Source organism: Apostichopus japonicus, chromosome 22 (genome assembly GCF_037975245.1).
Source record: "Apostichopus japonicus isolate 1M-3 chromosome 22, ASM3797524v1, whole genome shotgun sequence".
Lineage (NCBI taxonomy): Eukaryota > Metazoa > Echinodermata > Holothuroidea > Aspidochirotida > Stichopodidae > Apostichopus > Apostichopus japonicus.
Window position 1 is genome coordinate 8735096 of NC_092582.1, and position 15576 is coordinate 8750671.

At 37.4% G+C, this 15576-nt stretch overlaps 1 protein-coding gene across 3 annotated transcripts in view; it reads left to right on the forward strand.

The window, feature by feature from the left end:
- The first annotated feature begins 2869 nt into the window (after positions 1-2869).
- LOC139963443 (NLR family CARD domain-containing protein 4-like) overlaps positions 2870-15576 on the forward strand; it is a 78398-nt gene continuing 65691 nt past the window's right edge. For 2 of the 3 annotated variants that reach the window (XM_071964211.1, XM_071964210.1), the window contains exons 1-3: positions 2870-3057; positions 3609-3671; positions 6884-8388. In XM_071964211.1, coding sequence (XP_071820312.1) covers positions 3653-3671; positions 6884-8388 — 1524 coding nt within the window. In that variant the 5' untranslated portion in view covers positions 2870-3057; positions 3609-3652. The remainder of the gene's footprint in view (positions 3058-3608; positions 3672-6883; positions 8389-15576) is intronic. The other variant, XM_071964212.1, reaches the window with a different exon arrangement.

The window sequence follows — 15576 nt, forward strand, 5'->3', positions numbered from 1 at the left end:
AGTGGGGGGACTGGGGGCGACAAGCTTTCATGGGGCTGTCGCCCCCACGCCCCCCCCCCCTTGGCTACGCCACTGCTCTTTGCATTTACACATCGGTTATTTTGAGATCTCATGTCTTAGGATTTTGACTTTCAATAATTTCAGTAATGCATTATGGGTCCGTATGCAATGAATACAACTAGAGAACTGTTGGTTGGGGGAAATCAATGAAATGTCATATGCTTAACGTTTTATTAAATTTTTGATTTTCCATGAGGGGGTGGGCAAGTGCCCCCCCCCCACTGTATGGAGTATAATGGAGACAACTGTACAAATATAGTAATCAAACCAAAGCTTAGGCCTAATTTCGACTGAAACTTTGTCTCCATCTATGCCTCATTTCCTGTGCTTTTTTACTTACCAGATACACCGAAGGCATCTTCATTCTTACCTTTTATTATAATATTTATATGAAAGCCCTGTCTTCTTTTTCAAATGAACGCAGTTTCAAATCTTATTGTTTTACAAAAATCATATGTCCCGATGTTGTGCTCAGTACAACATTGGCTGGAATTGGGTTTTAAATTATATACTTTGTTTTCATTATCATAATAAATAACACAACTAGCTCGATACATACATTAACACCCAATGAGCCCATGATCATGATGGCCGTATTCCGTATCACGTGAAAATGTGTATATTGTCTTGTTCAGTCTTTGCATGTGTTTTTCTTTCCTAGTAAAACGGGTCCTCCCTATCCAAAGAGGTACCCTTTTTCTGTGCATCAGTATAGCGGGGGCTCCCTTTTGGTCGGGACCACCGGCTCAGCACGGTTCGAGCCCATATGAGTTATACGCTACTTTGCCCCACATTCTTTCATTTCGAAAGACGCAGTTTCAAGTTCATTACACACTGAAGGCTTCGATTCTCTATCTGCCTTCACTTTAGGGAAGATCTTGGGATTTTCATCCCTAGATATCGCTAGATATTGCTAGATATCAATTCATTACAGGACTTTTAGGGGCCTGATCTTGGGAAATTGCAAAGTCGGGAGTGGTCACACTCCATGTAGGTCAGTGCACGACCTCTACACGTTGCCGGATTTTTCTACTCCCTCCTTTTCTCCTTTTTCTCTCTTTCTTCTTTCTTCTTTTTTCTCTTCCCTTCCTTCCTCTCCTTCCTCCTCTTTTCCCCCCTCTTTTTCCCCTCCCCTTTTCTTCTCTTTTTTCTCTCCTCTTTTTCTTACCCGGGGTTGCGCCCCCAACGCCCCCCTTGGATACGCGCCTGCCATAACATCGGTCTATATGATAGGTATTGCATTGTACATGTACTCTTTATACGACAATCCTAGCAACCATCATTCTACCGGACAGGTTGGTCATCACCCTGGTGAGAGTTTAGAAGTTCCCGCCAACTATGGTTCCCATAAAAGTAATCATTTCCCTGACCAGCAGTAAAATGTTCCCGACGACCATTGCTTTGATCAAACAGAATGTAAGTGTTCCAGCCTCCCAATCCGCCCAGACCCCGGTGCTGCTGTAATGTTTTGCCTATATTCATTCAAGACTCGTGAACTCACGTCGTTGGTTGACTTTAGTGTACCCATTCCACGAAACGAATTTCGATTTCAAAAGAACGGCTCACGAATAAACACGAACCCAATGGAATATTGCGTATGTATCATAAATCAGGTTAACATGTGTTCCAAGTATTAAAAAAAAGTTAGGTCGTTTGGAAGGAAACCCCGTAACTTAGTGTCACAGGTCAAGCAACAACAAATATTAATCTAAGTTCAGCTTAAGCAGCATGCATGTTTCCGAGTGACATCAATTAAATAACTCATGTTTTGATATTTTAAGCCGCGTGGATCCTTGTCATTCTTCTGATTCAGTGTATGTCTTCCAACGGGCCCATGCGATCATTACTGATGTTGACATCACGAGCAATCTGATTGGCTGAAAACTCATTACAAACTGTTTGGGGGAAATCCGCCCAACATGTACTTGTATAGGCCTACACAACACACTAGAACAGACGAACAGTTTGAGAGTGGGGAGAAGGACATGTACATACTTTCTGGATGTAGTCTGTATTCACCTAGTTCGACTATATATTTGTAGTTCCTCCCGGTGTCCCTTCTGCTTAATTTAATAGTAAACTCGGATTCACCATGGAGACCACCAATGTATGGCTATATGATATAGGGGCCTAGCTGTATATGTATATACTCTCATAATGGTACGATATAGTACCATATCTTATAATGATGAATATCTAGCCGGTGTTAGATCAAAGTTGTGTCGTATCCTTTCGGAAGGGATGGGATTCTTATTATTAACCAGCATTTAGAACGCTATTCACACCCAAAGAGTGTACCATAGCGTGTACTTTGCATACTTTGCATTAGGCTATGTTTCTTTTCTGTCGGACGCCGATATCTTGGCGCGTCGGACACGTCATGAGAATTTCACTATAGCATTGTTATAATAAAACATAATAACATAACACTATTATGATAATAATATTCTATGTAACAACAGATGGGATACAGTGTGAATGCAGGCCAGTAGCGAAGAATTCTAACCCGGAGCCTCAATCATTTAAGGAGGGCACATAATGTCCAAATGTATACATACTCAATTCACCGTGATTTGGTAGTCTCTCAAAAAGACCTTGATATCAAACTAGTACAGACTTTCGTTATGTCAAACTTGAACAATGGATTTATTTGCGTTTCAAATAAATATATTTATTATCATTTATTGCAAACCAAGGCACCAATTGGACTTTGTGATTGTATTGTTTAGTGTACTGCTTAGTGCTTATCATATTCTAGGGTTTAATAGATGACTATTTATCAGTCTCTTTGATTGTGTAAAGTTCAAAGTTGTATATTCGCATTAGATATCAGTTATGTTAGATATATATGAAGACAAACAGAGCGTACCGTACATTACAGAATATTACACGAATAGACGTGAATCATATGACTACATCACAGACGCCATGTTGGATTCCTAGATGGAGAGTAACTTGAGTTTCGCAAAGTCTAGTAAACGTTTGCAACTATGTTTGGTGAGTTATTATAGTTTCAAATATATTGAAAAAGACTATTTTCAATTGTTGCATGCTCGTATCCTTACTGTTGATCGATATTTTTACTGCCAAAACTTGATATATTCCAACTGGAGTTTAGTTATTGTGTAAAACCTACCTGCATGACTTGGTAACATTTTAAGCTGACCAAAGAAGAAATGAACAAGAAAAACAGAAACGTAATTAATCTTAAACGGAAAGAATCCCGAAACTTTAGACTTTCTTTTGCAAATCTCGCGTCTTGATTAATATTACCATATAGGGAAAATGACTTGTCGCACAGACATCCGTACGCTTGTGTGTGTTGGGGGGGGGGGGGAGGTTCTTTAAAAGACATACAATCGTCAGATGTTTAATACAATTATTTTGGAGTTCCTACAGCTACACATACTCATCCCCTTCCTCTATATTTTCTATTATTGAGTGATATATACACCGATGAATTATTTAATCTTATGATAGGGCAACAAATATCCATTTATTTACAAATTGGTGTTTCACTCGCAACCATTTTACTTTCCCTCGTACAGATTTCAATTGGTCGCGGCAAATGGCTTGACCTCTGAGTTGTAGCATGGCGTCTGACCTTGCAGGTGAGCTTAAATATAAACCCTATAAACACCAGAGTGTTTTCTTCTTGTTTTCTTCTTGTTTTCTTCTCCATTTTTGGTTTCGATGAAATCGTAACCTATATGCGTTCATGCAGGCGGAGACTGTGAGTGTGTGTGTGTGACGCCTGGCTTGTAAACACGGTATCTCAAGTAGGGAAACTTGGACCAATCTAATATTTGGTGTATATGAGTACCACATTGAGTAGATGTGACCTATTTTTTGGTGCTTGTGAAGGTCACCAAAGGTCAGTTAGAGGCCAAAAACCAAAATATTAAAACAAGCAATAACTCCCATTGACAGGGTCCGACATGGTTGATTTTTGTGGACTAGTTGTGAATGGGGTAAGGAATCGTTTCAAAACATAACAGTCATGTGATCCAAGGTCAACAAAGGTCAATTAGGGGTCAAAAACTAGTATTTTTGCAATAACTTGAGATCCAAATGTCCATCAAGGTTGGGAGTTACGCTATTGTAATACAATAGTCGACCTGCATTTGGGTGACCTTTGACCTCAGGTTGACCTCCAGTGACCTGTATTAGCTTCTTTCAAGTTGATTCTTTGAAGTTTCGTGGGCATATTCCAATCTAAATTGTCCATAAGTGGACTCCTCTGCAACCTTAATGTGCGAAGTTATTAGAGATTTTGTTTGGTTTTGTAATACTTGGTGTGAGTACAAGAACCCTACTGTTTTTGATGGAGTTGTGTATAACCACGCACAGTACAGTAGACTGACCTGTGTTACCATGCCATAGTGTTATTGTAACAGCTAGTTCTGGTTATACTAACAAGCAGAAGTCTAGTGCATTGAAGTCATCGAAACCTCAATGCATTTTGCATTCTGGTTTCAGCTGTAATTCAGCTACAAATTCTTGACGTTGGCAGGGGGAAGGGTGGAGGAGCACTTGCTCCCCTCCACTTTTGCCCAGACCTTGAGTTTGCTTTTTAATCCGATTCGGTGGGTAATTTGGTCGGTTATGCCACAGCAATACTGACAAATCTGCAATGCTTTTATACTTTATAATGTCATTATACAGATTTGAAAATATCGACAAATTGTAACGATTCTTATTCAAATCACTAGTGCGCTAGTACCATGGGAGTTTCCTTAACACCTCCTTGCTAGTTCTAGCATACAACTAGTAGTACCATTGTAAACTTGCCATACAAGCCTCTGTCCTTAAAGATTATCCAGCTTTGTTGTATTGAACATTGAGAGAAACACTGATATAGACACGGAGGAAGTTGGTAGTTATTTTGCCTCCGACGAGAATGTCAACGGGCGCCGTCCAGCCCTTTATTAACAATATGATTGACCATTTGTTATTTTCTAGGTCGCTTAATAAATCTGGCTACACTTTTATGCAGATAGCATGTAATTACATTTTCAAATAAACAACTTGCACTTGGAAATAACCTATAAGCATTGCACCATATGGAGTGACCCCTCCGATTACCCCCCCCCCCTCCGTAATTTATCTTCGTGACACGTGCTATAGAAACGAGAATTATCATCAAATGCTTAAGTTTCCAAGTACTTCTCCCCCTGCACCCGCTCTCCGGTATGTATATATATATATATTTATATATATGCATATATATATATATATATATATATATATATATATATATATATATATATATATATTGTTACATATATATATATATATATAGTACTGGTTACTGGATACCTCCTTCACTTAATTAGACAGGGTATTTCCAGGGCCGACAAGTTGAGCCGTGAGGACTTATTAAAATACAAGTCTAAAAGTCCCAACACACGCATTCCGTTCGTTACCAGTTACAACCCCCATCCTTCATTCGCTCCATCAAACAGGAATTTGCTGTATTCCAAGACGATCAGTCTGTAGGAGAATCGTTTAAGGTACCCCAGCATTTCGTCAACCCCCCAACCTTAATTTCTACTCAATTCCTCCAGACCCCCCCACTCAGTTCCCACCTCCGCAGGCAATATTCCTTGCGGTAAACCTCGATGCCAAATATGCCCCCATATTACCCCAGGCACCGTGGTCAAGATTCCCAATGTTGAGTTTAGTCTAAGACCCCCTTTTCCTCTCTTGTGATTAATGTTATTTACATTTTCTACTGTGTACTTTGCAAAGAGGGCAATTATGTAGGTGAAACAGGCTCCCGGTTCCGCTTACGTTTTAATAATCACACAAAAATCTATTCGTGATAATTTTGCAGGATTCCCAGTTTCCGAACATTTCAACCTTCATATAGTCATTCTCTGAAAAAACTAAAATGTATGTTAATTGCCTCGAACTTCAAATCAGCTACTGAACGTAAACGTAAAAAAATCGATTGGATCTTTTGTATTAAGTCTCACATCGCCGGCCTCAACAAAGACTTGGGACCCCTTAACAACTATCAGTTCTACAAGCATATGTAATCCGTTCTTTGCTCCTTAATCCGCTTCCTGTATAGTCATGGTTTATTTGGTTTTAATCCCATCAATGCAACTTACACTTATCTAGCGTCATACTTTCATTGTGTAATATTTTGTACTTTTCATTCGACTGTCAAGTATTGCTGACAAAGGTCACAGGGGGACCGAAAATTCCAATATATTTTCTAAAACTTTACTCCTCATTTCTCAACTATGAGTCATATCTTATTTCTCTGGTTTTCTCTAATATATATATATATATATATATATATATATATATATATATATATATATATATATATATATATATATATATGTATATATATATATATATATATATATCCTCTCTAAATATGCCGCAATTTCCCGGGACATCGTCCCCCGCCTGAACTTCCACCAGTAACAGTCTCCATGAAATTGTAATTATGAAACAAGTTGCCGATTATTTTGAATTCGTTCTCAAACAAATATGTTCTTGAAATCGCTCTACGTCTTAGTGAAAACTGGTGAATGTGTATGCCCATTGCCTTAACTAGCTAGATTACCTAAAAAATAACTTAAGTTGGACATAAACACTGCCGAGTGTTGCAGAGTATGTCGAAGTACCGTTTGTATAAACGTGACCACTCCACAGTACGTAGAAGGCTAGAATTGTTGTAAGTTTAAACTACATTCTACTTGTTTCGAGAAGTATTACGTGTCCAAATTTTTAACGCTACATTCACACCCGCCGTCCTTATCTGTATAATTAATACTTTTGATGATTTGTCTTGTTAACTACACAGAAAAGAAGAAGCGACTGATAGGCTCACTAAAGTCAACATACAAAGGTCAATATAACGCGGTACAGCCTATACCTTACATTAGAGATAGACTGTACTGTGTGGATAAGGTATTTGTTGAGGGCAGTGTTCACTTCTTGGTTGCTGATGAGGCGGGTGTGCGGGGTAAGGAGACTTCATGGGAACGGTTAGAGTCTTACAAGAGAATCTATAGCGATCGTCGTATCAAATCCAAAAGACGTATATTAGAGGGTGAACCTGGATACGGTAAATCAACTTTGACCCTACAGCTTGCCTATGATTGGTGTAATGGTGTCCAGGATTCCCCGTTTGGTGACGTAGAGATACTGATCCTTCTCAGGTTAAGACAACTCGGTGGTGTGAAGTCGATCTATAGAGCCATCAATCGCTTCCTTGCGTCTGGTTCTCGTTTATCTGATAAAGATATTGAAGATGTTCTAAAGAATACTTCCTCCGTAGAGATACTTCTTGATGGCTATGACGAGTATCCTGATCAAGATAAGATCACAGGAAATGACGTCAGAAGCATCATCATGAGAGAGATGTTCCCAAATCATGATGTAACTCTGACGACAAGATACCTGCCAAAGAAATTTCCGAAATTGACAAAACGAGTCAAACTGACTGGATTCGATGACGACGCGCGAGATGAGTATCTCCGTAAGGCTGTCGTAGGTAACGATCAGAAAGCCCTGAAACAGATCAAACAACGACTCCGGGAAAACCCCATCTTAGCTGATCTCTGTCAGGTTCCGCTCTTTTTCGTCATGTTTGCTCACATTGCTCATGAAAAGCAGGAATTTAAGAAATTCAAATCAGTCACGAGATTCTTTAAGTATATGATCACGTGCTTTCATGAGCACATGCGCAATAAGACGAGAGACGACAGTGTTCGGCAGGTGATTTTAAGATATGAAAGTGAACATGATGAACTGAACAAACTAGCTTACGAAGGTCTTAGTAAGGAACACCAGCAGATTGTCTGGAGAAAGGATGTAATGGTAAAACGACTTGGTCAAGAATTTTACGATCAGTATGTTGGCGTTGGTATCCTTGTCGAGGAACAAGTTCTAAGTGACAAGGACACAGCGTATACTGAGAGCTTTACTATTGAAGTAAGGTTCTATCACAAAATATTCTGTGAATTTTACGCCTCTTACAGGTTAATGCTAGTCGTATTAGAACAAGACGTCTCTGAATTAGGACGATTCTTGAGGAGGATGGATCCGTTTGACCTTCAGTATCTCTATCGCTTTGCTTGTGGATTGAATCCTACCGCAGGAGCGAAAATAATCCAGTACTTGAAGAGCTTAAATGGCGGAGACAAGTTTGCAATCCTCTGTATCCTGGAACAAACTGGTAAGGTTGATGACATCAAGGACACCGTCAGGGATCTGTGTTCAAAGGAAGTAATAATCCGTAGCAGTGACAGTAGATTACTTCAGAGATCTACCATCCAGCTACTTGAGATAGCAGCCAGATATGACGTAAGTATTCATATTCTATCATCGTGCAATGATATAGTTATGTACACTACTGAATAAAACAATCATCAAAAGATGCGACCCCTTAGAGAGAGTAATTCGTTACGAATTATTACAAACAGCATAATGAATACTAAGTGTATTTAGTCAACAAAGATCTCAATATTAACAGTGTTTGGTAGTTACAGGGCTCTCCCTATCTCTGTTGAATTATGCTTTATCTCTGGTTAACCGTCATGTTGATGATAGGCAAACGAACCCTTTTTGTATGGCGCGAGAAAGCGGAATATATTACGTACAAATATATATATGCTGTACTTGCGATATATATACATGGTTAACTTCAAAAATATATTTTAGACATATTTGTATATATGTTTATAATAATATATTATCTAACAATAAGTATTCTGTAAAGATATATATACTAACACAAAAATTATATGTTTCTATGCCAAGAATATATTTATTCTCTAAGAGAAAAATATATATATTATCTAAGAGAAAAAATATATATATTCTCTAAGAGAAAAAATATACATATTCTCTAAGAGAAAAAATATATATATTCTCTAAGAGAAAAATATATATATTCTCTAAGAGAAAAAATATATATATTCTCTAAGAGAAAAAATATATATATTCTCTAAGAGAAAAAATATATATATTCTCTAAGAGAAAAATATATATATTCTCTAAGAGAAAAATATATATATTCTCTAAGAGAAAAATATATATATATTCTCTAAGAGAAAAAATAAATATATTCTCTAAGAGAAAAAATATATATATATTCTCTAGGAGAAAAATATATATATTCTCTAAAACAAATATACAATTGAGTGAAATGCGCCCTGCATCACTGACGTAACAGTTTTCCTGCCTTACAGATTTCAATAGGCACTTGCGGTAGATCGCAGGAAATTTGAGCTGTGCAAATGACTTTCCCCACGTTCGTTTGCTTTGCAAGGTTTGGCAAACTGCTTACGTAACACACCGGCTGGCGTTCCAAACTAATAACCTTGAAGTGTGAAGAAGTGAGCAGTTACTGTTAAGCCGGCTAGTTACGGTACAGAAGGCTTCGCTGTCGAACGCACCGTCGTACAATCAGGGAGTTGTTATGGAATAATCCCTGGTACTATCATGTGCAATGTGATATCGCAAACCCACTAACTATGAACTGCATTAAGATTCTGAGCAAACATGTGCGTTTTATGAATGGCCAGTGTAATGAACAGGCTGGTCACTGCTGAAGTTACTGAACAGCTTAACAAACATCTTAGTCAGCACCTACAGAGCTCCGTACTTTGTACAGCATATATATTTTTTCGCACAGAATATATTTTTTCGTACAGAATATATTTTTCTCACAGAATAGGTCTTGAATGTTAGAGAATATATATATTTTCTTTACACACAATTCAAATATATTTTTGCACAGAATATAATTTTTCCTGTAGAATATATATTTTTTCTGTCTCAGAATTTATATATTTTGTTAGAGAAAAATATTTTTCTGTCAGAGAATATTTATGTTTTGGTACTTTTTACAGCATATATATATTTTTCGACCAGAATATATTTTTTCGCACAGGATAGAATTTTGTTGTTAGAGAATATATATATTTTCCGTACCACACAATGAAAATATATTTTTGCACAGAATATAATTTTTCCTGTAAAATATATATTTTTTCTGTCTCAGAATTTATATATTTTGTTAGAGAAAAATATTTTTCTGTCAGAGAATATTTATGTTTTGGTACTTTTTACAGCATATATATATTTTTCGACCAGAATATATTTTTTCGCACAGGATAGAATTTTGTTGTTAGAGAATATATATATTTTCCGTACCACACAATGAAAATATATTTTTGCACAGAATATAATTTTTCCTGTAAAATATATATTTTTTCTGTCTCAGAATTTATATATTTTGTTAGAGAAAAATATTTTTCTGTCAGAGAATATTTATGTTTTGGTACTTTTTACAGCATATATATATTTTTCGACCAGAATATATTTTTTCGCACAGAATAGAATTTTGTTGTTAGAGAATATATATATTTTCCGTACCACACAATGAAAATATATTTTTGCACAGAATATAATTTTTCCTGTAAAATATATATTTTTTCTGTCTCAGAATTTATATATTTTGTTAGAGAAAAATATTTTTCTGTCAGAGAATATATATGTTTTTTCTCTTAGAGAATATATATATTTTTCTCTTAGAGAATATATATATTTTTCTCTTAGAGAATATATATATTTTTTCTCTTAGAGAATATATATATTTTTCTCTTAGAGAATATATATATTTTTTCTCTTAGAGAATATATATATTTTTTCTCTTAGAGAATATATATATTTTTCTCTTAGAGAATATATATATTTTTTCTCTTAGAGAATATATATATTTTTTCTCTTAGAGAATATATATATTTTTTCTCTTAGATAATATATATATTTTTCTCTTAGAGAATAAATATATTCTTGGCATAGAAACATATAATTTTTGTGTAAGTATATATATCTTTACAGAATACTTATTGTTAGATAATATATTATTATAAACATATATACAAATATGTCTAAAATATATTTTTGAAGTTAACCATGTATATATATCGCAAGTGGTTCCCGGACAATTCCCCCCTGGACGATTTCCCCCCGGACGATTACCCCCCGGACGATTCCCCCTCCGACAATTGCCCCCCGGACAATTCCCAACCCTGACAATTGCCCCCCGGACAATTCCCACCCGGACAATTGCCAACCCTGACAATTGCCCCCCGGACAATTCCCACTCCGGACAATTCCCACCCATGACAATTGCCCCCCGGACAATTTCCCCCCGGACAATTTCCCCCCGGACAATCCCCTTCCTCGGAAACTTGGACGATTGATTGACAGCCGATGTAGGCGGGGTTAAGGCTATTATTCCAGTAAAAATGAGGGTGTGCAACAAGAGATTTCAGTTTTGGTTTCGATGACAATCGTAACCTATGCATTCATGCGGGCGGAGAGTGTGTATGCGTGTGTTGGGGGGGGGGGGGTGTAACGCCTCGCTTGTAAATACGATATCTCAGGAAGTGAAGCTTTGACCAATCTAATATTGGTGTATATGAGTAACACATTGGGTAGAAGAACCCTTTTGTTTTGTGGGTAGGTCAAAGATCATTTTGAGTCACCAGGAGCCAAATAGTAAAAACCTTGTAAAGACGATATCTCAAGGATGTAAGCTTAAACCAATATCATATTTAAGTTCGTGAGTAGGGGACCACATTTAGGAGCAAAATCCTCTAGTTTAATGTGGAGGTCAAAGGTCATTTGGGTTCACCAGGGGTCAAATAGTGTAAACCTTGTAACACGATATCTCAAGAAGGGAATGTTGAACGAATCTCATATTTAGTATGTAGTTGTTACACGTTCAGTACAATATTTTATTGAGATCAAAGGTCATTTTGAGTCGCCAGACGCCAAGTTGTGGAAACCTTGTTTATAAGCTACAGTATCTCCCACCGACCAGCCTATCAGATAACATGTGCGTTACGCCTCGTACGAATAGGGGGCTATTGGCATTGGAAATGAGCTTATGGGCATCCGTAGAATCTAAAACTCAAAAACTGTAAACTCCAACATACTTGTATTTGCTTAAACCTGCCGCTTGGAAGCCTTACTTTGCGTGCAAAAGGTGTACCATTACTTTAAATAATTCACTGAGACAACAGAGGATAGTTGTAGCCTTCCTGGATTACAAGCTGGGATAGGGGACCAAATGGAATATTTTTGCCACTGACTTGAGACTTTGAGTTGAGCCCACTCTTTTTGAATTTCCTCCTTTATTTTTTCAAGCCATCTGGGTTGTTCTGATCATTTAGCAGCAAAGTACTACAATGATCAGCCACCCTCCCAATTTCTTCAACACCCCCGATGAATTCAAAGTTTCGTCTTTTCTTGCTGGCCATAATAAGGGTCAACAATTTGGTAACAGAACTGAAAGTTTGTGGACAAAAGCCGAAGCTATGCCTCATATTACTGACTTGTGAATTAGGATACAATGTTTTATTGACATGTCAGGTAGGCCTTTCTATTCTGTGCAAAAAATATATTCTGTAAGAAATATATATATATGCTGAACAAAGTACGGAGCTCTGTAAGTGCCAACTGAGATGTTGGTGTTTCAGTAACTTCAGTGAACAGCTTATTCATTATATTGGCAATAAGTGTGCAAGTACAATGCACTTTCTTGCTCAGAACCGAAATGCAGTTCAAAGTTAGTGGTTTTGCGACATCACATTGCATATGATATTACGACGATACGATCGACAGCATAGCCTACTGTATCTAGCCGGCTTAACAGTCCCGTTAACATATCATATAACCAGGGAGCTGTTAGAGTAGCAGCTCCCTGGTATAACATAGGTAACATATACGTATAGCAGCAGTACTGCAATCATGGCGTCCAGATATAGCGCGTTAGTAGGATAGTTGGTAGTGTGATGTTAACGTTATACTACTCTAAACAGCATACTTATAACTTACACTAGGCTAAGACTATTTGCTCTTCTCTAACCACAGTCTTTCAATATTTTTTTGCACTTCTGCAAGGACTCTATACATCAACGGAAAGAAAGTGGATGTGAAGAAAACAGCAATATGATGAATAAGCTGGTCACTGGAGGGGGGGAAATCGTCCGGGGGGAAATTGTCCGGGAGGGTTATTGACCGGGGGGTAATTGTCCGGGGGGAAGTCGTCCGGGATGGGAATTGTCCGGGGGGAATTGTCTGGGGTGGGAACTGTCCGGGGTGGGAATTGTCCGGGGGGTAATTGTCCAGGGGGGAGTTGTCTGGGGGGTAATTGTCCGGGGGGTAATTGTCCAGGGGGGAGTTGTCCGGTCACCATCGCAAGTACAGCATATATATATTTGTACGTAATATATTCCGCTTTCTCGCGCCATATTTTTGTTCCTCAAATAGTTTCTTATACATAAAAACATTTACCTTACCATTTTCTGTGATAGTCCTTAAAGAGTCGTTAAACCGTGTAGTAGATTGCGGTATACAAGATATTCATTGCAAAGAGTAGACTGAACAATGCTATATAAGAGGAACGGGAAAACAAGCGGGATGACGTATTCTGGTTGCTGACGAATAACATCAATCCGTTTTTGGAAATTCGGAAATATTATCCACATTATTCACTTACCTTTCCTTTTAATAGACAGGGAGTGGGGGGGGGGGGGATTATTCACACATCCACTAACCCTTCTGCTTACCACGTTATATGAATGTATGAAGAACTTCAGTCACTTTGAATCCATATAATTGAAGGCAGATTATTAAAGAGATAAAACGACTCTAAGATGCAATAAATAGAAATGAGCTAGTAAACAGTAGAACATTGATCCAAGTCCGATCATAATTTTATCTTCCATCGCTGAGATATTAAACTTTGAACTTTCCCAGTTTACTTGCATTGGATATACGTCACATTGTTGAACAATTTTTAATCACACACCTATACATCGAACTGTCTACTCTTTGATATTCATTGAAGGCCAATTCCACTATTGAAAAATACTGTTTAATTTTGTGGGAGCCACTAGATTGTATACCTCACCAACACAAAATAAGATGCCGCCAAATACTTTCTTCAAGTTATAAAAACTAAACTAGCCTAATTTTAACGAAAAGCAAATATGATCAGTTGTTTGTACAATCCATATATGACATCACATGTTATTTTGAAATACACGTAATCCTTGCAATACTTTAATTAAACGTAATTTTTGTCACACAATACTGCTTTTTAGCAACCGAGTAGTTTCTAAAAGAGGAAACTTTTACACAAGAATACTCTGATAAACTCAGTAGCGACAGATACCAAGGGAGGGGGGGAGGGGTTGTTAAAAAGCTCGGTCCACTTTTCAAATAGTTCCATTTCCCCATTTAGAGATGGATCCACACTGACCAAATGAAATGCTTTGCCATTGTTTATATTAGATGGTTGTTGAAAACAAATGGGATAAGTTGGTGGATGGGTAGTACAGCATAAATTAAAGACATAGTCCTATAGGTGCCTTGTAGGGGAAGTACAGTATGAATTGATACCATAATGCTATAGGTGCCTTGGAGGGGTAGTACAGCATAAATTAAACACCATAGTGTTATAGGTGCCTTGGATGGGTAGTAAAGCATAAATTAAACACCATAGTGATATAGGCTCCTTGGAGGGATAGTACAGCATAAATTAAACACCATAGTGTTATAGGCTCCTTGGAGGGGTAGTACAGCATAAATTAAACACCATAGTGTTATAGGTGCCTTGGATGGGTAGTAAAGCATAAATTAAACACCATAGTGCTATAGGCTCCTTGGATGGGTAATACAGCATAAATTAAACACAATAGTGTTATAGGCTCCTTGGATAAATTAAACACTATAGTGTTAGAGGTGCCTTGGATGGGTAGTACAGCATAAATTAAACACCATAGTGCTATAGGCTCCTTGGAGGGGTAATACAGCATAAATTTAACACAATAGTGTTATAGGTGCCTTGAATGGGTAATACAGCATAAATTAAACACCATAGTGCTATAAGCTCCTTGGATGGGTAGTACAACATAAATTAAACACCATAGTGTTAAAGTTGCCTTGGATGGGTAGTACAGCATAAATTGAAGACCATAATGCTGTAAGTGCCTTGGATGGGTAGTACAGCAATGAATTGAAGACCACTGTGCTTTTAATACCGTGGAGGGTAAATACAGTATAAATTGACTGTAGGTCTAATGTATCAAGGTCAGAACACTGGTTTAATTAATAGACATGCCCATGAAGATATGAATTCATGTGTGTCACTGTATAGCTGTACAATCCCTGACCTTGGTCGTTCAGCTAGTATCAATTTTAACAATAAACAACGGAGAAGAAAATGTCTTTATATAAAGCCAAGAAGAAAAAACATATTCACAAACTGCTCATGTACTACAAAAAGCCTGTGTAGGTAAATATGAAAGACAGACGGCCTGCCGATTCGATTTTAGCAAAATCTTATTGAAAGTTTGTGAGGGGGATACATGTTAACTCTGTACTCCATGAAGCTTCTACAGGAGAGGTAAAGTTTCTAGAACCCGATTACGTAATAACAACCGAAAAGTAGAGAAGGAAGAAGGCATATTA